The sequence below is a fragment of the Canis lupus genome, chromosome 15 (genome assembly GCF_048164855.1).
Source record: "Canis lupus baileyi chromosome 15, mCanLup2.hap1, whole genome shotgun sequence".
In the NCBI taxonomy this organism is placed as follows: domain Eukaryota; kingdom Metazoa; phylum Chordata; class Mammalia; order Carnivora; family Canidae; genus Canis; species Canis lupus.
In genome coordinates this window covers 5,307,226-5,328,955 of record NC_132852.1, presented here as the reverse complement: position 1 = coordinate 5,328,955, position 21,730 = coordinate 5,307,226, and the positions used below count along the sequence as shown (strand labels likewise).

The 21,730-nt window shown below is 52.4% G+C and overlaps 1 protein-coding gene across 1 annotated transcript; it reads right to left on the bottom strand.

Annotated features, from left to right (window-relative positions):
• Positions 1 to 2,647: 2,647 nt before the first annotated feature.
• On the bottom strand, positions 2,648 to 19,368 carry LOC140605389 (ubiquitin carboxyl-terminal hydrolase 17-like protein 6). The gene is made up of 2 exons (XM_072777660.1): positions 17,845 to 19,368; positions 2,648 to 2,845 (listed from the first exon to the last, which is right to left on the bottom strand). The coding sequence occupies exons 1-2, from the start codon at positions 19,366 to 19,368 to the stop codon at positions 2,648 to 2,650; spliced, it is 1,722 nt and encodes a 573-aa protein (XP_072633761.1).
• Between the last annotated feature and the right edge of the window lie 2,362 nt (positions 19,369 to 21,730).

Below are 21,730 nucleotides of genomic sequence, written 5' to 3'. Positions count from 1 at the left end.
TAAAATAGAGTAACAATGCAATGACAGGGAGGGGAAGGCTCCATTGGGCTATAGCCACCGCGAGCCCCGCGGCAGGAGCTGGGGCGGGCTCCCGAGGTGACCAGGGGGCTGCTCAGCGGTCGAAGCAGGTTGTTCCGGAGGCAGGTGGTGGCTCTGACACTCTGGGGACCCCAATTGCAGGCTCCTGGGCCTACTCCTCTGGGGTGGCCGCGGGTGCAGGTGGCTCTTCCTCATCGGGGCAGGGAATCCTAGGTTCGACCAGCATCTGCACTACCTTAAACTCAGGAGCCAGCATCTCGGCTTTGACCAAGTCCTCAGCTCCAGCAGCCAGGACCAGCTCCATCACCCTGAAGCTTCAGCAGGCCCCACAGTCGGAGCTGGGGCGGGCTCCCGAGGTGGTTCACAGGGTTGCTTCGGTCCTATGGCTGGTTGCTCCATCGAGTTAGGAGGCTGCTCGGGCACATCCATGACCTCGAGAGCAGGGGTGGCACCTGCTCCTCCTCCAGGCTCGCAGGGGTGCAGGGGGCTCCTGCAGGGCGGAGCAGTGAACTAGACCAGTGACGACTTTGCCTCCCCAGTGGGTGCCTCAGCGCAGGCCAAGCCCTCAGCCCCAGCAGCCAGGATGGCCTCGATCCCTTCAGGCCCCGACGGGGCAGTAGGCCCCACGGTCAGAGCTGGGGCACACTCCAGAGCGGGTTCAGGGTGTTTTGCTCGGTCCAAAGCTGTAGCTCCAAGAAGACAAAGTATCACCATCAGGGCAGACTGTCCACGTTCCTCCCAAATCAAGGCCACTCTTCCCACTGCTCCACATGTGTGGGGGCAAGAGCCCTGGGAGGTGTCCCCAGCCCACAGCCCGTGGGGTGGGGTGTGAGCCCACCCCCTGCTCCCGGCCCAGCTGCATAGAGGCTGGATCCGCCGGGCACCCCCTGTCCCCGCTCGGCCACCCCCTCTGGCTCCGCTGCTGGAGGCGTCTGAATTGCTGGAGGTAGCGCCGGGCATGGAGTTCCACGTCCGAGCCTGGCATGCGCTGCCTCATGAATTCCAGAATCATCCTCAGGGAGGGAAATTCTGGGAGCTGACAAAATTCATCCCGAAAATAATCCAGCCATATTTCCAGCATGCAGGAGATGGCCCTGGGGAGGGACAGGAGGGCACAGGTGTCAGAAGACAGGGCACCATCACTCACAGGTGTCCTGAGGAAGCCCTGCAGGACCCAGGGACCCGGCATCCCTTGCAGGATGTTGGAGGCAAGTCCTGATCCTCGTCCCCTTGCCACCTGGCGGACCTGCCTGCCACAGGCCTGCTCCCCGAGGAGGGGCTGGGATGCAGCCTCTGTGCGGGGAGCCCAGGCCCAGCGGGGTGACCATCACCATCTCTCCTGGAGAAGCGGGGCTCCCTCCTCAGCCTGGTCCCTGCCCACCTGCCCCTTGAGTCCACCGGCAGGCGTACGGGGACGGGGGGCATCTGGCCTGTCATTGCCCTCACTGCACACACTGTCTTCTGGGTAGGTCCAAGCCAGGAGGGCTCGGGCTCTGTGTCCTGCCAGGGCTTGCCAGGAACTGCCCAGGACCGCCAACTTCCCTCCTGTGGCTCTGGGCTGCCTCACTCCCGAGGGGGCCCTGGGGGTGTCCTTCCACTGACTCTAATCTCCCATCTCCCACGGGGTAGGGGCCGCCTGGTCCGGGAGCCCCCACCAGCCCTCCTGAGCACCTGCTGTGCCCCCGGGTCCAGGTGCTACCAGATTGGGGAGTGCAATGCTTCCCACCCCCTCTGCTCTGGCCCCAGGTGTGGGGCAGAGAGAGGGTTGGGGGCATGAAGAAGGACTCCTTAGGGGTTCCAATGCCTCCCACCAAGCCCGCATCCCATCCACCGCTCTCCTGTGCTCTTTTCCAGAAGGGGCCTTAGACCTTTACCCTGTCACGGGAATTGCAGATGTGTGGGGTGAGGGTGCAGCCTCCCCACCCCACAGCCCCCTCGCTGCCCTCCTGGAGAGGGAAGGCCCTCCTGCAGGAGCCGGAGTCACTCACATTTTCCAGCGCTGCAGGACCATGTCATTGTTACCCCACGCATCTACGATGCACCCATACCTAGAGGAGGGCGGGGGCATCCCATGAATTGTGCTGGGGACGTGACTTCTCATCATGGGGGCTGTCACCCTCTGACCCCGACTAGGCTGGAGCCCCGGGAGCCGTCACCTCTGTTCGTGGGGCCACGGGCAGCTCCCAGAGAATCGCCCGCACCTGCTGGGGACTCCTGAAGGCTTGAGCATGAAAGGGCTCCAGCCAGGCCCATATCCTAGTGGGCCTGAGGCACCCCGGGGTCCCCCGGTCTGGTTGCCCCAGGACACAGACCCCCGATGGACTCTCAAACCTCCCTTTCAATGGGGAAACAGGCCAGCTCAGGCCCCTGGTGATGGGTGGAGGAGGCACAAGTCTCCTCACAAGTGAGGAGGATGGCTGCTGAGCACAGGCACAGCCCCTCTGGCCGACCCGCCACAGGCCAGGCCCCAGGGCTGCCCTCCAGGACCTGCTAGGCCCTGGGTTACCCTGCTCCAGGTGGGGGAGCAGCCCGAGGCCGGGAAGCTCACACCATCCCCAGCCTCCCCACCAGCAGGTGGCCCAGCCCTGGGCTGCGGAGGGGCAGGTGCTCACTCAGTGGACAGCAGGTCCAGCACCTCGTCCGTGGTGGCGAATCCACGATAGTCGTCTAAGAAGCTGCAAATGGAGATGACATCTCTGCGCTGCAAGGCGAGCAGCAGTTGTCGGACTTTGTGCTCCAGCAACTCCGTCCGGCTGGACTTCATCAGGGCGATCAGATGCCCATTCCCGGCCAAGGCCCCTGCACCCTGAGGTGGGAAGAGGGGACATGCATCCTGCAGGGAGCCGCCGCGAGGCCTGAGAATCTATTTGCAGAAGATAAAATTGACATTCTACATGGAAGAGTAGCCTTTGTCATAGTGCATGGATTTCCCTAAGGAAAGTACAAGGTGTGTTTTGGGGGTGGGTGCATGGCTCCAGGAGCATGAGAGGCAGCACACTGTAGACCCGGGAATTTCCACACAATGCAGCTGAGCAATGGCTGATTCCCCACATGAGTCCAGGAGGGGCCACGTCCTGAGGTCTTCAGTCACCCCGTCAGGTGGCAGTGGGGTGGAGGACAATGTCTGAGGCCAGGAGCTGCCTCATTCACTATCAGTGTCTTCTGAGGATGAGGACACCTGTAGGTCACTGTGGAGGACACTCCAGGGGCCACAGACACAGGCTCCGTCCAACAGGTGGGTGGCAGGAGGGCCCTGAGCAGGTCCTGGCTTCTCAGGAGGAAGGATGAGGGAGCTGCGAGGAACCGGGAGCTCCAGCAGCTTCTGTCCAATCTGGTGAAGACCATTCTCAGGGGCTGAGTGGGGGCCCGCGCAGAGGGCGGCCGAGGGGGCTCGGTGCATGGCTGCAGCATCTCCAGGTGACGTGTGGCAGGTGTGGGCTGGGGGCTCTTGCTTGGCCAGAGGGCAGGTGTCTTCCTGGGCTGCGGGGGCCCGGCTGTGCATCCACAGGCATGACTGCTTCCTGGAGGACACAGATTCCCTGAATTCCCCACAGGGGCTCCCTGGATGCTCCTGCGGGTGTGCTAGCTGGGGCTCCACCGCACTTTCTTTTGGGGGTTCTGGGTCCTGTCTAGGGGCATCTGGGCACATTTCTTGCCTGGAGTATGGAGGGGCATTTGGGAATTGTCTGCCAATTCGTTCCTGACAGCGGGACGGGTGTTCTCCTCAGGATACTTGGGTGGTGCCTGGGTGTGTCCTAACCCATGGCCCTGGGAGCCAGCCTGGAGCCCCTCGAGGGAGACTCTGCTGCGCACCCAGGCTGTCAGCCCTGACACAGGGTTGGCGAGCTGGCTGTGGGGTGTCAGCGATCGGCACTTCCTGGGCACCAGGAGGTCCACCAGGTGGGCTGAGGCTAACTTTAGGGCTACTCAGAGGAGATGTGGAATGGGACTGGACAGTCTCATCAGGGGTCTCAGTATGTGTCTTCATTGGCAGGTTAGGCTCAGGGATTAAAACTTTCAGGTAAAAATGGAGATATCATATAGAACATCCTACACAAGCTTTTATTGAACTCCATGGGTACAGAATCAATATCCTAAAACATGGTGGCTTCAGAGATGACACTTTTATTCTCTTAGTGTCCAGGGATGACAAGTGAACATCAAGAATTCACCAGGGCCCCAAGGCTTGTGAAGCCCAGTCACTGACCAAGGCCTGTCAAAATGTTCCTGTTTCTCTTGGCCTCTGGTCAGTAAAGAAGACAAATAGACTTAGGTTTCAACCTTTCCTAGACTTATACAATTTCCTATACTTCATTATTCTTCACTATTCTATCCTGCACAAAGATGCCTCCTTTCCCAATGCAAAGGATCATGGTCACAAGTAGGAATGAATTGTCGTGACGACTCAAAAATGTTTCAGCAGACACTACCAATTCTGTGGGCGGAAGAAGCCATAATGACACTTTCAAACCACAAGCTAACCAGGTGCCCTCCTACCTGCATCTACACCTGCCAAGCCCACAATGTGGAAAAAGGCACAAGCCTACAACATATTCCAACTGAATCAAGAGAATATAAAGGATATTGCGGTGGAATTCCCTGAGGAACAGTTAAAATGAGGCATATAAACACTGGATTGAGGATAGAGACTCTTGTAGGAAAGGGAGTTTCAAAGGAATGTTTCCCAAAAGCATAAAACCAGCCAGAGAATTTTTCTTGTGGTGGACCCGGGCCACACCTAGACAGAAACTGGTATTCATCAAAACATTCACAATCTTTGTAGATTGGGATCATACTCCAGAGAGATGGAAGTGTAGAAGCCAAGCAATGGATGCCATATTCCCAAATAATTGGTTACAGCTACAAACATTCTGGCTGGTGAGGAGAACGAGTTCCTATGTGATACCTGCGCTCCTTTGGGAGAGTGATCTTCCCTGTCCTAGAGCACTGACGACTAACACTCCTTGGCTCGCTTGAGGTTACTGAGGAAGAAAAAGGACATTCATAGAGATATCCATTGAACATAGAAACTGATCAAATTCGGTTCAGAAATGAGCAGGGGCAGTTAGGGAGGTTGAGAAAGACCTGAAGGTGCTGTCTGATGAGAGAGTCAAGATTAGGACCTGGGCTGGCCTGAAAGGTCTCTATGAGAAAGGGACCACACCCAAATCCCTTAATCCAATCAAGCAATTATAGCCGATTGGAAGATCTTGCTCTTTATGATATTTCAGTTTTTAACTGAAAGTTAGTTGACAAAATGGATATAACATCTTGAATAACCTCAAACCCTGACCCCATTTTTAATACCATTAGGTCTAAATTCAGCAGAAGTGTTGGTAAAATACCAATAGTTCAGGAAACATGAGTCCTGAGGCTAATTCCCATGCTAAAATGTACCAATATAATTTCACTTGCAGAAATTCCAATCTCCACCAAATCCACATGGACTCACACCTCCATTCACAGAGACACACACACAGGCACACACACGGAGTCATAGAAATCGCTCTCATGAGGACATCATTAGCCTGTTGAAGCTGCTGATTGGCTCAATCCCTGCAGCACCTAAGAGGATTAGGTGGATGTCTTTCAAGTGGCTGAAATGTCACGTGACCTTGGGGCAGTATAAAAGTCCGGGAGCAACGGAAGTGGCCATTCCTGACCATCCCTCTCTCCCACGGGACACCCAGTCTCCTGCAGCGGAGTCTGTCCAGGACCTTTCTCAGCCTCTCCTGATGGGCGTGAGGACCACAAGTGCACTTCAGGTGAGTTTTCGGGCCACTGGTCCGACCTTCCCTGACCGAGCAATGGGACAGTGAGGAAATGATGGAGGGATTGACCCTTCCTCCACGGGTTAAGGACTCTTTCTGGTCTAACATGTTCTGAGGACAGAGACTGAACCAAGGCATGGCTGTGAATGCCCTGGACACCCGGAGGTTCCAATGCCAGTGGAATGGGGCCTCAGGTGTCACATTGGTGTGGGGTGGTGGACGAGCAGGGACAGAAGGCCTGTAAATGTCTCACTGGGCCCTGCAGACCTAGAGAAGACACAGGATCAGGGCGCCTGGGCAGCTCCGTTTTTTCAGGGACTGACTTGGGTCGGGTTGTGATCTCAGGCTCTGGAGATGGATCCAGGCCCTCACTGGGTTTCTGATAACTGAGTGTCTGCTTCTCCCTCTGTCCTTCCTACAGCTCAGGTGATCACTCTCCCTCATACACACACACACACACACACACACACTCACTGTCCCATAAATAATTGACCTTTTTTTCAATAGAAGAATTACCTGGTTCCCAAGGTGAAAAGAAATTCACCTCCCAAACCTTCAATGGCAGTTAATTGGGGGCACTGCCACGAACACATGGAATGGAAGTGTTCAGATGGGCAGCTTCCCATCGAGTAGAGAAGAATGTGTTTTCCCAATGAATTTGGACTTAACTATGGCTTCCTCTGGAGTCACAAGGGGCATTCAGATATGAAAGAGGGAAGCCCACTTTCCTGACGCTTTTGCCCTTTGCGTGTTCCATGGTGCATCCCACTGGACCTCAATCGGGAGAGGTCCCGTCCCTGGTTTTGTTCCCACAGGGGATTTGGAGAGACTTAATGATAGTGTCAACAAGAGTCCTTCCTTAAGGGCGGCCTTCCTCAGAGCGGGGATGTGGCTTGGCCAGGAGAGCGTAGGCAGGAAGGAGGAAAGAGAAGTGACAGGGGGAAATGTGTTTGGCACCACTGTCCTGAAGCTCACTAAGGCCTCTTGGGAAGATGGTACAGTGAGGACGCCTAGGTCAGGTGAATAGGACTCTCTTGTTTCTTTTCCCTCAGGCTACCCGAAACCCATCCCTGAAGCAGACTGACTTGTCCCTCCAGAAGGTGGGACTGATGGCGGCTGGTCATGCCCACCTTGGGCCCGACAGTCCCTTGAGACCCCAGAAAGGCAAGAGGCCACAGATAGCAGGACTGGCCCTCAGAGTTCCCAGTCCAGAGGAGGAGGATCGCAGGGTGAGTGGGGAGGCTGGCATGGGTTTTGAAGCAGGAGCTCTGCCAGGAGTCTTGAGACAGGCTAGGCTCCCAGAAGATCGTGGCCCGGACTCAGTTGTCCATCGTGACATGGGCAGGAAATCCCCCAGGCTACACACTGGGACACTCAGAGGCTCTGAGCATCAGCCCCAGGGCACCATAAGATCAGATCGAGCCTTGTGTTTGTCCCGAGTCTTAATGATGTTTCCACCTGTCCTCAACCTGACACCTCCAATCCCTCTTCCCCTTTCCTTCCTTCCACGGGATGGGGAGTAAGCATCCAGAGGTCTTCACTATACTGACACCTCACTAGCAGATACGATGTCCCCTGTCCTCATCCCATGTGCCACTCCATGAGGATGGCCTCCCATTCGTGTGCTTGACAGATTCACTGGCATTTGAGTGGATGCACTGACCGTTGCCCCTTCCTCCCACAGGTGAAGTGCAGGGACTGTGGCGCCATTGGACACAAGGCATCAAGCACCAGATGCCCCATAAAACACTGAGCACGACCCTCGTTCCCGTGGCCTTGGGCTCCAGGAGGCTGAAGGAGAATGTGGAGCCGGGGAGTCATCGGGACCCAAGACACCAGGCTGGGCTGTTGAACCAGGCTGAGAGGGAGAAGGCAGGGAGACGAAGGTGAGGAATGGGGCTTGTGACCCGATGCCAGGGCTGATACGACAGACCCCGAGTCCGTGTGCATGCACAGTGTGCAGGGCGGCTGCGGGCAGAGCCAGGCTGGGCGAGGCAGGCAGAGGAGCTCCCAGACTAACAGGGTCCACATTTGGGTGATGGAGCTGTCCCTGCTGATTTGGTGTGGGGTTTGCGGCTGGACAAATGTCCCTGCACCAGTGAATGTATGGAGCTTGGCACATGCCAAGGCAGACCCTTTCAGACTCTGAATGTAAGAAACTGCCTGGACGACCTGTTCAGCTCCCGATAGTTAGGATGAGGGGCAGAGGTGGGCGTAGAGTGGCTGCGGAGGGAAAGGACCAGGTTGGCCCAAGCCCCGAGCAGGTGTCCGGCTGGAATCCAGGGAAGGGAGTTCCTTCTCCTTTCTATGCCTTCATTTCTGGTGCAGGCAGGAAGCCGAGCAGAGGAAGGCCCTGCTCCACAGGTTCCTCAGGAGACCCCGGGAGGGGCAGAAGCGCACCTGGAAGGAAGACACGGAATCTTGTGACTATGTGAGGGTGAGTGTGCGCTGCGTCCCGGGCTGTGCCCTTCTGGACTCGCTGGGCTCCATGGGCCTCCTGGGGGAGGCGGGGCTCCACTTCCTCTCTGACCAATGGCAGTTGAGCAGCGTGGATTTGCACACTTTTTTCCCTTGGTGCCCATGATGTTGCCTTATGCCTGGTATTTGGGCGAACACTGGCTGTTTGACGTGTGAAGGTCATTGGCGGGCACTCCTGGAGCACATACCAACCTCAGAGAAGAACAGGCCGCTGTCCTTTGTGACACATCATCCCACACTGCCCATCCCCACTCAGGAGCTCCCACCATGACTCTCCAGCAGCAGGACTCCTATCTCCTCATGAGCAGAGAGGATGGAAGCGCTGGTCCAATGGAGGAAGCATCGCTGTGAGGCAGGACTTTGCGTGTCCCCCCCATGTCTCAAGGGCATCAACAGCATCCTGTCAGGCCTTTGTTTGGACGAGCCCTGCAGCCAGATTCCCTACTCCTAGGTCAACAGATCCCAACTCTTTCTTTCCCTGTTCCGGGGGAGGGGGTGGTTACTAAGGTCGTGGGCGTTTGTTGGTTTCTTTCCTGAATGTTCATTTTGCCTTGGTGCCGGGGCCAAACTCATGGAGTCCCGTGTGTTTTCTTTTCCCACAGTGTCCACACATGCCGATGCTCGTCTACACCAAGAGGAGGCCTTCTATCCCTGAGCCTGCCCTGCTGATGGAACCACGTACTCAGCCCCCTGACATAAGACTCCGGTCCCATTCCACCTCTCATCTCAGAAGCCCTAAAGTTAGCCTCAGCTCACCTGGTGGACTTCGAGGTGCCCAGCAAGTGCCGATCACTGACACCCCTCTGCCGGCTCGCCAACCCTGTGTCAGGGCTGACAGCCTGGTTGTGCAGCAGAGAACCAAGAGGCCCTGCAGAGTCTCCCTCGAGGGTCCCCAGGCTGGCTCCCAGGGCCATGGGCTGGGACACACCCAGGCACCACCCAAGTATCCTGAGGAGAACACCCGTCCCGCTGTCAGCAACGCATTGGCAGACAATTCCCAAATGCCCCTCCAGACTCCAGGCAAGAAATGTGCCCAGATGCCCCTAGACAGGTCCCAGAACCCCTGAAAGAAACCGTGATGGAGCCCCAGCCAGCACACCTCCGGGATCATAAAGGAAGTCCCTGTGGGGATTTCCGGGAGTCTGTGTCCTCCAGGAAGCAGACGTGCCCGTGGATGCACAGCCGGGCCCCGGCAGCCCAGGAAGACACCTGCCCTCCGGCCAAGCAAGGGCCCCCAGCCCACACCTGCCACACTTCACCTGGAGATGCTGCAGCCGTGCACCGAGCCCCCACGGCTGCCCTCTGCGTGGGCCCCCACTCAGCCCCTGAGAATGGTCTTCACCAGATGGACAGAAGTTGCTGGAGCTCCCGGTTCCTCGCAGCTCCCTCATTCCTTCCTCCCGAGAAGCCAGGCCCTGCTCAGGGCCCCCCTGCCCCCCACATGTCGGACGGAGCCTGTGTCTGTGGCCCCTGGAGTGTCCTCCACGGTGACCTACAGGTGTCCTCATCCTCAGAAGACACTGAGAGCGAATGAGCCAGCTCCTAGCCTCGGACATTGTCCTCCACCCCACTGCACCCTGACGGGGTGACTGCGGACCTGAGGACGTTGCCCCTCCTGGACTCATGTGGGGAATCAACACTTGCTCAGCTGCTTTGCATGGGAATTTCCGGGTCCACAGCCTGCTTCCTCTCATGCTCCTGGGGCCGTGCACAGACACCGAACCCCAAAGGCACACAATGCCCTTTTTTTAGGGAAATCCGTGTGCTGTGGAGAAGGCTACTCTTCCCTCTGGAATGTCAATTTTCTCTTCAGCAAATAGATTCTCCAAGAAGTGGAGGGAATTTCGAATGAGCACTTGTCACTCCAATGGAAATAGAAACTCAGACTTTAAGCTCTCATTGGCATACACATGTCTGCATTTGGGTTTTCAGCTGCGAACAGCCCCTGTGGGCTCTGCAAATGGACACTGTGTTTCCTCCTGAGATGAGCTTTTCTAGACTGTGGTGGTAGCTTTGTGGGCACTGTGATGGGCAATATTTCATCTGCGCATTTCGATTATTCTCAGCCATAATTTAGAATCGTGTGTAGTGTTTTATTTCCCTTAATAAAATGTTACCACTGATGAATAGCGTGCATGTGTTTCATTTGATTTGGTTTCTGGGTTTTTTTAATCTCAGCAATTCTGAAACTCTCTATAGTTAATTTAATTCCTCCAGCCTTAATTAACTGAGAGGAGACAACAGCGTGATAGTTTTGGGGGATATGTAGACTTTGAGGGTCTCCTGCACACCCAGTCTCCTTGGTGAAGTACTGCATAGGGAACATTGACCCTGTGCACCCTGTGAGGGAGCCCTGTGTACTGTATGGGCCCTGGGTCACAGGTTGGTCTTTAATGGGATGAGTGGGTGGTTTCCCTCTATACATATTCTGGATCCATCTTTAATGTTGGATCATGATGCCTCCTTTCTGAGACCTGGGCAAGGAGATTTTTTACCCTCCTGATGATTTCCTAAGGAGGCAATGGTTGACAAGTCGTCCAAATAGCACGAGACCAAGGCCACAGTCTCTATCTATCTATCTATCTATCTATCTATCTATCTATCTATCTATCTCATTCTCTCTCTGTCTCTCTTTCTCAGGGTTATCTCTGATATGGGCCCATGGGAAAAAACAATACAACACCATGCCAAATGAAACCAAACCACACCAAGCACCTCCATACTTGTATTTAGAGAATTTCTTTTTTTTGGAAAAACAACTGACTGCTCTTTTCTCACTCCAAAGCATCTGTTTAAGGGTGTTCCCTCTGTCTGTGCAGATGCCTGTAGGTGGAGGTAGAAGAGCTCCTCTATGAGCACACTAGGGTTTAAAAAGTCAGAATGCAGTAGAAAAGCCACAGTGTGTGATCCTTCTCCCACCCCCAACCCCTAAGTAACTCCCATTCAGGCAATCATTATGTGACCCAGGTCAGAGTCTGGCCCCTTGAGCCTCAAGCCCATGTCTCATCCCATGGATGCCGCCCTATTGCTATCTCATGGCTTCTGAGGAAAATGCAGCTTCCTGGGCACTCATGGGATGTGTGCAGTAATAGAAATGTTCCCTACTTTCTGGAAGCCTCAGAAGATCCCAGAGGTCCAAGGGTGCGAAGGCCTATCATCATGAGGGGATGCTGGGATTGGAACTAGCAAAGTAGCCTAAGAATTCTTGGACTTGCAGGAATATAGGGCACAAGGGTGAGGATGCAGGCAGGCTTGAGCATAGGGCTTTAATGCTGGGCTCTCCAGCAGAATTGGGACTTCATGTGCAATTGAGAGGATTCCTTCCATGTGCACAGGGAGTCCAGAGAGAAAGGCTAGCGGAAGAAGGTCTGAGCAGGCCTGTTCTCCCCCTCTAGTCACCTTACATGTCTTTTGCTTCCCTGCCATCAAAACACCAAACCAAACCAAACCAAAGCAAACCCAACCAAACAGAGCCAAACCTATCTTCCCAAAGCAAAATCCACTCTCATCCAGATATGGAAGACGACAGAGTTATCTGAGCAAGCTGGTATAGGTTATGGATATTAGTAATAGATGGATTTAGCACAGTTGGAAGCACATTGGGTGAATCCTCCCCTCCTTCAGCCTTGGGGAAAAATGGGGCCACTTGAAGGTGGCAGGATTAGAAGCAGTGAGCAGCCAGCTTTGAGTGTGGAAATGATGCTGAGGACCTGGGGTCAGTGTGAGCATGTCTGACCGTGTCCTCATGCATCCCTCATCCCATTGCTTATCTTCTCTTTATATTGAAAGACCATTTGTCCAAACCAGCGTGGGTGGAGTGTTGGCAGCAATGTTTTTGGTCATATACAACCAGCACCGATTTGAAAACCCAGAGCACCTACACAAAGAAATGACAAACTACCGTGTAAGTCAATGACCTACAGCCTTGTATGGCGACAGACTTCTTTTCAGGAAATTATGGGCACAAAATATATATTGAGAAGTTAACCTATAAACCCGGCGTTTGATAATATTTGGAAATGCAAAGAGGCAATGAAATGCTTATATTTCAGGAGTTAAATGCATCCTGCCTGATTAGATCATGTTGATTGAATCACAGCCCCTTCACAATCCACCCCCACCTTTGACTGAAGAGAAGGTGCCTGGCAAGGACCCATCTCCCACAGGGAATTGCTCCATATCCCAGCAACTCTAACCTGTCCAGAACACTTGACAGTCATCCGTCTGTGTAACAATCTCCTGACAAGGAAGAGGTGGGCACAGGATTTCAGATCACTTCCACTCCAATATTGGTCCTTGGGTGACACCTCAGAAAGACATTCTCCACTGAATGAATGTGGGTTTTGAGGTTAACTAATGGGTGCTATGTAACAATTATATTTCTTAGGGGCAAGATTGACTAATGCATTGTTGAAAGGTAATTAATGCGTGATTATACAGATTCTTATGATTTGGGAGGCCATTCTCATGCTGTTTTAAACTTTGGTGACATATACATGCATTTAATGTTTCCATTATTTCCTTTAAGAATGAATTATAACTTTCACGAATCACAGTTATTAGAAAAATAATGTGACAGTTTGAATTTTGTAGAGAAAATATCAGGGTTTTTAAAATTTTTATTTATTCATCAGACAGATTGAGATAGAGAGCTAAGCGGATAGATCTGTGCCAGTTGGAGAGTGAGATGGAGCCTCTCACTGAGCAGGGATCCAGACTGTGCACGGCAGACCCCAAAACCAAACCACATTGTTGGAAAAATCTTGAAAATGTCTCTGAGTTGGGAGGTGGATCGGACACGAGAGAGGAGGTCAGTGTAGCAAAGTGCAAAGGACTCAGTGCTTCCCACACCCTGAAATACTGAGTAACACCGGGCTCCCTGGATCTAATCGACTTGGATGTGGGGACATAGATGCCAAGACATGAACACGTTTCATTGTTTGTTTCTGTTTAAGATTTATTTGTTTATTTGTTTGAGACAGGGAGAGACCAGAGAGAGACCACAGAGTAGCGGGAGAGAGGGGGCCCGACAAAGAGAGGGAGAGAGATTCTCAAGGAGACTCGCCAGTGGCCGTGCTGCTGGATTCGGGGCTCCCTCCCACATTCCTGAGACCCACATGTCTGGCGTTATTTTTCATTTCCAGGTAAGAAGCATGAGACAGCAAGGCCCTCAAGCAGACATTATCTAGGACACTCCAAGGGCAAAAGCAGCCACATTGGAAGGAATTGGCAGCATCGGATTCCCTCCTGACGGCGGGGCTCTTCCTTATCCACCACCGTCTCCCGTCTGTGCACCCAGTGTCTTCACTCCATGCTCTTCCTCCGTGAGGGATTTCTTAAAATTCCATTCTCTCCCCGAGTTCCCTCCCTTGCTTATGGAGTCTTCAGGTTCCATGTGTCCTTCAATTCTTTGCTTCTGTGTGATCGCTGACATGTGAGCCCCAACATGCTAGAGCCACCATGTGGAACTGATTTACTGAGATGTCTCCAAATGGAAAAATCCCTAATGCAACAAAATGTATTGATTCCATATATATTCCAAATCGTGTATCACACACAGTATCACTAAAAATTTTTAAGACAGCTATGGTTTTCTTTTTAATATTCCCCTGGCTATTCAGGGTCTTTTCTATTTCCACACAAATCTTAAGATCATTTGTTCCAAATCTCTAAAGAAAGTCCTCAGTGTTTTGATAGGGATTGCATTAAATGTGTGAATCGCCCTGGGTACCCTTGACATTTTCATAATATTACTTCTTCCAATCCTTGAGCTTGGAATATTTTTCCATCTCTTTGTGTCTCCCTCCATTTCCTTAAAAGTGTTCTGTAGTTTTTAGGGTATAGATCCTTTACCTCTTTGGGTAGGTTGATTCCTAGGTATCTTATGTTGAATAGCAGGGGTGAGAGTGGCCATCCCTGCCTTGTTCCTGATCTTAGGGGAAAGGCTCCCAGTGTTTCCCCATTGAGAATGATGTTTGCTGAGCTGTTTCCGTAGATGGCTTTTAAGATGCTGAGGAATGTTCCTCTATCCCTACACTCTGAAGACAGGATTAGCTCGGTCCACTGCCAGAAGAGTGAATGCAATGGCTTCTTCTAAGGAAACTAAAACACTGTATTGAAACCTTCTCATCTGACCCTCTGGTAACAGGAGGCTAATGTATTTTATGTCCCCTTATCACCACAGGGGTGGGGTTCTTTTCCCATTAAAATGAGCACTTTTAATAATATCACCGTGGAATGGATTGTTCTCATCTCCATGCCTTTACTGTGCTTGATTTCTATGAAGTGGAGAGGCAGAGCTAAGATGTGGTCCATCTGTGGTGTCTTCTATTGGAGCAGCTGGTAATGGGATGATGCACACCTCACAGGAGGAGACAATCTCCCTAGAAGCTGTTTCCTGTCTCCTGCCTGAGCTCAAACCTGCCACGAGACACATGCCCTAGGATATCTCCTGTGAAAAGTCCTGACTTTGTTTTCTCCTGCTGGACAACAGAAAAGCTCAGGAAGGGGAGTCAGGTAATCCTTCTGCTTACATTCACCCACCATGGCCAGGAACCTACCCTCCTTGTCAAGCTCACAGATCATTAATTGGATGTGGCCTCCCAGATTAAACCTCCATATACTGCCATGGAATCTAGCCTTGGGGCTGTCCCCAAAACCCAGTTTCAGCCCTGATTTCTATTGTGAAAACAATTCCAGCCTGAAATCTTGCCGCAGGTTGATGGAGCCAGGACTCAACACATTGTAGCCTGGAAACAGGTATGAGGTCCACCTAGAACTCCATCCAGGATTGGCAATTCCAGTTTCCCAGGAAAGAACTCATGAATCTGGGGATCTCTGGGTGGCTCAGCGGTTTGGCGCCTGCCTTTGGCCCAGGGCATGATCCTGGAAACCCGGGATCGAGTCCCACGTCAGGCTCCGGGCACGGAGCCTGCTTCTCCCTCCTCCAGTGTCTCTGCCCCCCTCTCTGTCTATCATAAATAAATGAATGAATGAATGAATGAATAAATAAATCTTTAAAAAAAAAGAACTCGTGAATCTGTTCTGTGGGTCGCTCTGCAGATTCTTTGGTCTGTCCTCATGACTAATAGATCTTGATATAGAGAGACACCCCTCGATTGACTAATGGATACCTGGACAGGATGAGCATTGACGTCCAGACACCTAACCAGAGAATCCATCTGCTGACTGCCCAGCCTCCACCGTCCCCACAGTGTGCTATCCAACCATCTCCCGTCATCCCTCCTAGGGGTCTCTGCTAGCCTTGGGCAGAGATGGTGTGCTTCTGGTTCAATCTACTCCTCCCCCTTAATTTCTCATACAAGCATCTTCCTGGTCAGAGCTCTCATAATTGAAGAGACCCTGAAGAATAATGTCCCTATGTCCCATTGCATTTCTTCTTAAATGGCTGCTGGCGCTTCCCCTATATTGAGCCAGTGAGTAGGAGTGAGAAATTCCCATGGGGGGAGGATATGAATTTGAGCTGCAGGTGACCTAGAGGTGGCTGTGGAATTCCACTCAGGGGAAGCAGGCAAAGAAGGCTCTGTGAGGAGCCAGCCTGGAAATAAAACAACTGTTTCAAGGTTCTGAAATACTGGGGAGAGAAAGCCTGCACACCAAATCATATGTGGGAATTTTTTATTAAGAATAAAAAACCACACAACTTCATAATAACATTTTAGAGCAAAAACAAACAAAGCAGATGCAATATTCTGCATAACAATTTCAGAGAAATAATATCAACAAGTACAGAAAATGTCTTCTAGGAGAAAACATGGTGTAATTTGCAGAACTCTGGATGGGATCTTTTTCTAAATCAGAAATTCAGACATTTATAAAACAATTTCAAATTAACTTGTTAATTTCTGTTTACAACCAAGTTACAAATTGCCAGGATGATTTCCCTACATTTGTTAGAAAATGGATTTCACTAAGACAAACTTGACATTCCGGATTGGGAAGCATGCTTTGACAGTCCTATAGATTTACCTAACGAAAAACTGTAGCATCTGTGTAGTGGGGGGAGTGTATGTGTAGGCGCACAAAAGCAGGACACTCAGCACGTGGTGGACTTGACCGTTTCCATCCAGTTCAGCGGAGGAATTGCTGGTTCACCACAACAGTCCAGGTGGAGACATATCCTCATTCCCACAGACACCTCCTCAGGGTCCTCTGCTGTGGAGGACAAGTCCCCGAGTCCATGAGCTGTCTCATTCCCTATGACAGTCTTCAGAGGACGGGGATACCTGCAGGTCCTCTTACGGAACTCTTGGCAAGACATGCACACAGGTTCCCTCACTTTTTATGACACAGTAAACTGTATTGGTCAAAAGAAACACAATTTCCAGACATGAAAGAAACCCTGACACTTTATATCTCTAATCTGTTTTTGTTACATGAAAATCTAAAAAAAAAGCGTGATTTCTTCTGCACAGATCCTATTGTCCCTTACTCTCCAGTAAGGGTGCATGTCCAAGTTTGAATACAGAGTGAAAATAACATTATGATGTGATGTTACAACTGCACATCTACGGTCACACTCAGAGGCGTTTGCTGGTCATGCAATAATTTCCATTCTACAAAGAACTTGTCAAACTCCTCTGTAAGAAATGAAATGATAACACAGAACACCTATAACCTGACCTCAAAAAGCTTTTGCTAGATTCATGAACTTGGCACTGTTTTCCAGAGGTATCAACCCAGGTCCAAATTTGAATTTGAACTGGTCTGAAATCCAGAGTCCACTGCTTCTGGGTCAGGAGGTGCCACAGAGCAGATGGTAGCAAAATAGTCATAAAAAGTTATGTTCAGTGGGAGGCTGGGCATTTCCCTTTGGAATAAGAGCCCTTGTTAGTTTGCTTCTCTTCAGTCTTAATGTGGGAGAGAGTGAAGGGAACATAATAAAATCACTGTGGTTCAATCAGGTCTGGATGCAGTTATTGCCCCAAAAGTAAGCACTTAATTTCCTTCCTACAATTTCCAAGCATTGACCAAGACACATCGCTAGCAAGACCCAATACATACTTATGTGTTCAGACAAAATTCTTTCAATATAAATAGAAGAAAAGCATTGGGAAGTGGGGAGCATGATGAGAGGGTCAAACATACTGACTTCAACCCCAGGTCCTCAGCATCATATCCACTCTCAACCCTGACTGCTCACTGCCTCTCACCTGCAAGTGGCCCCCACTCTCCACAAGGCTGAAGGAGAGGCAGGTTCCTCGATACACCCCATATGAAATCCACACTATCCCAATATAAGATCATGACAAAGACCCAGGTTTAAATATCAGTGTCTCCTAGTTTCAGTTGAAGGCAATATCCCATGAACACACCAGATAGATGGTTCTTCCATACATACAGAACACACACTTCACACAACACAAAATATTTCCAGTATGGGTCTGTGTTCGGGTTTGGAGTGTGTGAGTGACGCTGTGTGTATGGGTGTGTGCGCCCATGTGCACCAAAGTTAGGAGACACATCCCTGGACTGCTTCCCCAGACCTCTGTCCCTTCTTGCTCGTCCTCTTGGTAGGTCGGGCTCTCCCTGGCACATGCGGGACTTTGGCCACGTCCCCGGCCACCTGAGGTGGGAGCATCCCAGCCGCAGTGGTGAGCAGGTCGACGGTCTGCTGAGGATGATTCTTCGGCATCTCAGGTCTGTATTTGGAGTGGTGAAGGATGACTGCGTTCGCAGGAAGAGCAATTTCTCTTCTCCTGACATTGAGTTCAGGCTTAGGGCGGTTGCATTCTTGGAGGCATCTCCACTGGTCTAATGTCATTTGTTGTCTGGAGGTCTCTTCCCCATGCTCCTCCAACTCAGGATGGTTCACGGAGGGATCCGTTGCCGGCTCTCCTGAGGCCTCACCCACCACCGTGGGGTCTGCCTCGGGAGATGCGAGTCCTCCCTCCTCGACTGACTCCCTCCCAAGGTCTCTCTCCAGATCAGTCTTCTGCATATAAAAGAGGACATAGGCAGGTTGGCGCAGCGCGCAAGTCACATCACAGGCGCTGACCTTAGCATCATCCATTTTATACCACTGGCCATTTCCTGCCTTTACAAAACAGAAGTAATGTCCGCTGTGGCAACTCCTCCCAGCGTGCACCAGCACGGCATAGAGCACATAAACCAAGGGTCCTGCCCTCTGCTCAGACAGGTAGTGTTGCATGTCAAGGCGCTCAGGATATTGCACCTCCTTAGTCATTTTGTTGCCTGTCAAGTCTGAGAATCGTCTCAAGACCAGGATGAGGACCTTCGGGGAAGTGTGCAAAGTCAACACCTTGGACGCAGGCACCTTCTCCAGACACTTACTACAATGGTAGGCATTTTCACCTTCCAGCAGTTCGGGCTTCACCAACTGCTCCAAAGCTTGGCTGACGCTGTGAGCATCCCCGATGTCCAGGCTGATGTCCAGGTAAGGTTCCAGAGTGCTCGAAATGCCTTGGCAGTGGAGACACTGGATTTGAGACCTCCAGTACCCCCCAAAGAGTTGCTGGATGAGGGTGCTGTCCTGAGGACACTCAGGGTCTGAGAGCTTGTCCTCAGGCAAGCATGCTTGCTGCATTGCATCCAGAATGAACATGAGATACTCATGGGCATCCTCCTGCTTGTGTCTGTGGAAGGCGGCGAGCAGGAGTGGCAGGGGCCGGAGCACACGTCCAGGATGGCAGAGAACCCGCATCAGGTGAGCCTGCAGGGTACACAGCATGCAGGATGTCTGCCTCCTACAGGTGGTCCCGTGCTGCTGGGACAGCATGTAGCTGGCGAGGGGCTCTGTGTAGGTCAGACACTGTAGAGTCGCATTCACATAGCAAGTGTTGCCCATGTTCTGAAGCCCGGCTCCCACCTGGGAAAGGCTCTTCCAACTCAGAGGCGTCTTGGTGGGAGGCAGCCCTGCTGATGCGGGAGCCAACGGGTCAGTCGGGGAGGAGAGCGTCTTTGATGCAGGAGATGTCCTCTCGGGCACAGAGGGTCCTCCGTGGACTTCAGCACCACCTCTCCTTGACCAGTATGACTGGGGTTTGGGAGAGGCGCTGAACTGAGGCTCCTCTGAGGGGTGGAGGTGGGCAGCCTCCATGTCTACAGAAACAGTGTCCACAAGATACATTCAACCAGGAGCTTCAGGTCGCAAAGGGATGCTCCTCTCACTGAGCCGTTTTCAAATGGCAGATAGTGAACCTCACCTCCACCTTTATGGTTTTTGGGCCCTGGGATAAGGCACAAAGTCCTCTAATCCACTCTAATTGCTTGATTGGATTACGGGATTTGGGTGTGGTCCCTCCCTGACGGAGACCATTCAGGTCAGCCCAGCTCCTATTCTTGCCTCCCACAACAGGCAACTTTCAGATTATTCTCAACCACCTCAACTGTCCCTGCACCTTTCTCAACAGAATTTGTTCAGAGTTTCTATGTTCAGAGGAAACCTTTTTGAATGTCCTTTCCTTTGAGTAACCCCAAGGGAGCCAAGGAGTGTTAGACATTAGTGCTCTAGGACAGGGAAGATCACTTTCCCAAAGGAGCTCAGGTATCACATAGGAACTCGTTCTCCTCACCAGCAGAATGTTTGTAGCTGAAACCAATTATTTGGGAATATGGCATCCATTGCTTGGCTTCTCCACTTCTATCTCTCTGGACTATGATTCCAATCTACAAAGATTGTGAATGTTTTGATGAATACCAGTTTCTGCCTTGGTGTGGCCCGGGTCCACCACAACAGGAATTCTCTCACTGGTTTAATGTTTTTGGGAAACATTCCTTTGAAACTCCCTTTCCTACAAGAGTCTATATCCTAAATCCAGTGTTTATATGCCTCATTTTACCTGTACAAGACCGCGGGACCTTGAACACAAGGCACCAAGCACCAGATGCCCGGTAACACACTGGGGTGCAACCTTCCTTCCCCTTGCCTTGGGCTCCAGGAGGCTGAAGGAGAATGTGGAGCCGGGGAGTCAGCGGGACCAGCGGCACCAGGCTGGGCTGTTGAACCAGGCTGAGAGGGAGAAGGCAGGGAGACGAAGGTGAGGAATGGGGCTTGTGACCCAAACGCCAGGGCTGATACGACAGACCCCGAGTCCGTGTGCATGCACAGTGTGCAGGGCGGCTGCGGGCAGAGCCAGGCAGGGCGAGGCAGCCAGAGGAGCTCCCAGGCTAAGAGGGGCCACATTTGGGTGATGGAGCTGTCCCTGCTGATTTGGTGTGGGGTTTGTGGCTGGAGCAGTGTCCCTGCACCAGTGAATGTATGGAGCTTGGCACATGCCAAGGCAGACGCTTTCAGACTCTGTATGTAGAAAATGCCTGGACGACCTGTTCAGCTCCCTGTAGTTAGGACGAGGGGCAGAGGTGGGCGTAGATTGGCTGAGGACGGAAAGGACCAGGTTGGCCCAAGCCCCAAGCAGGTGTCCGGCTGGAAGCCAGGGAAGGGAGTTCCTACTCCTTTCCCTGCTTTGATTTCTCGTGCAGGCAAGAAGCCGAGCAGAGGAAGGCCCTGCTCCACAGGTTCCCCAGGAGACCCCAGGAGGGGCAGAAGCGCACCTGGAAGGAAGACACGGAATCTTGTGACTATGTGAGGGTGAGTGTGCGCTGCTTCCCGGGCTGTGCCCTTGGGGACTCCCTGGGCTCCATGGGCCTCCTGGTGGAAGCGGGGCTCCACTTCCTCTCTGACCAGTGGCAGTTGAGTAGGGTGGATTTGCACCCAGTTTTCCCTTGGTGCCCATGATGTTGCCTCCCACCTTCTATGTGTGTGAACACTGGCTGTTTGACGTGTGAAGGTCATTGGCGGGCACTCCTGGAGCACATACCAACCTCAGAGAAGAACAGGCCGCTGTCCTTTGTGACACATCATCCCACACTGCCCATCCCCACTCAGGAGCTCCCACCATGACTCTCCAGCAGCAGGACTCCTATCTCCTCATGAGCAGAGAGGATGGAAGCGCTGGTCCAATGGAGGAAGCATCGCTGTGAGGCAGGACTTTGCGTGTCCCCCCCATGTCTCAAGGGCATCAACAGCATCCTGTCAGGCCTTTGTTCTGGACGAGCCCTGCAGCCAGATTCCCTACTCCTAGGTCAACAGATCCCAACTCTTTCTTTCCCTGTTCCGGGGGAGGGGGTGGTTACTAGGGTCCTGGCCATTTGTTGGTTTCTTTCTTTCTTTCCTGAATGTTCATTTTGCCTTGGTGCCGGGGCCAAACTCATGGAGTCCTGTGTGTTCTCTTTTCCCACAGTGTCCACACATGCCGATGCCCGTCTACACCACCAGGAGGCCTTCTATCCCTGAGCCTGCCCTGCTGATGGAACCACGTACTCAGCCCCCTGACATAAGACTCCCGTCCCATTCCACCTCTCATCTCAGAAGCCCTAAAGTTAGCCTCAGCCCACCTGGTGGACCTCGAGGTGCCCAGCAAGTGCCGATCACTGACACCCCTCTGCCGGCTCGCCAACCC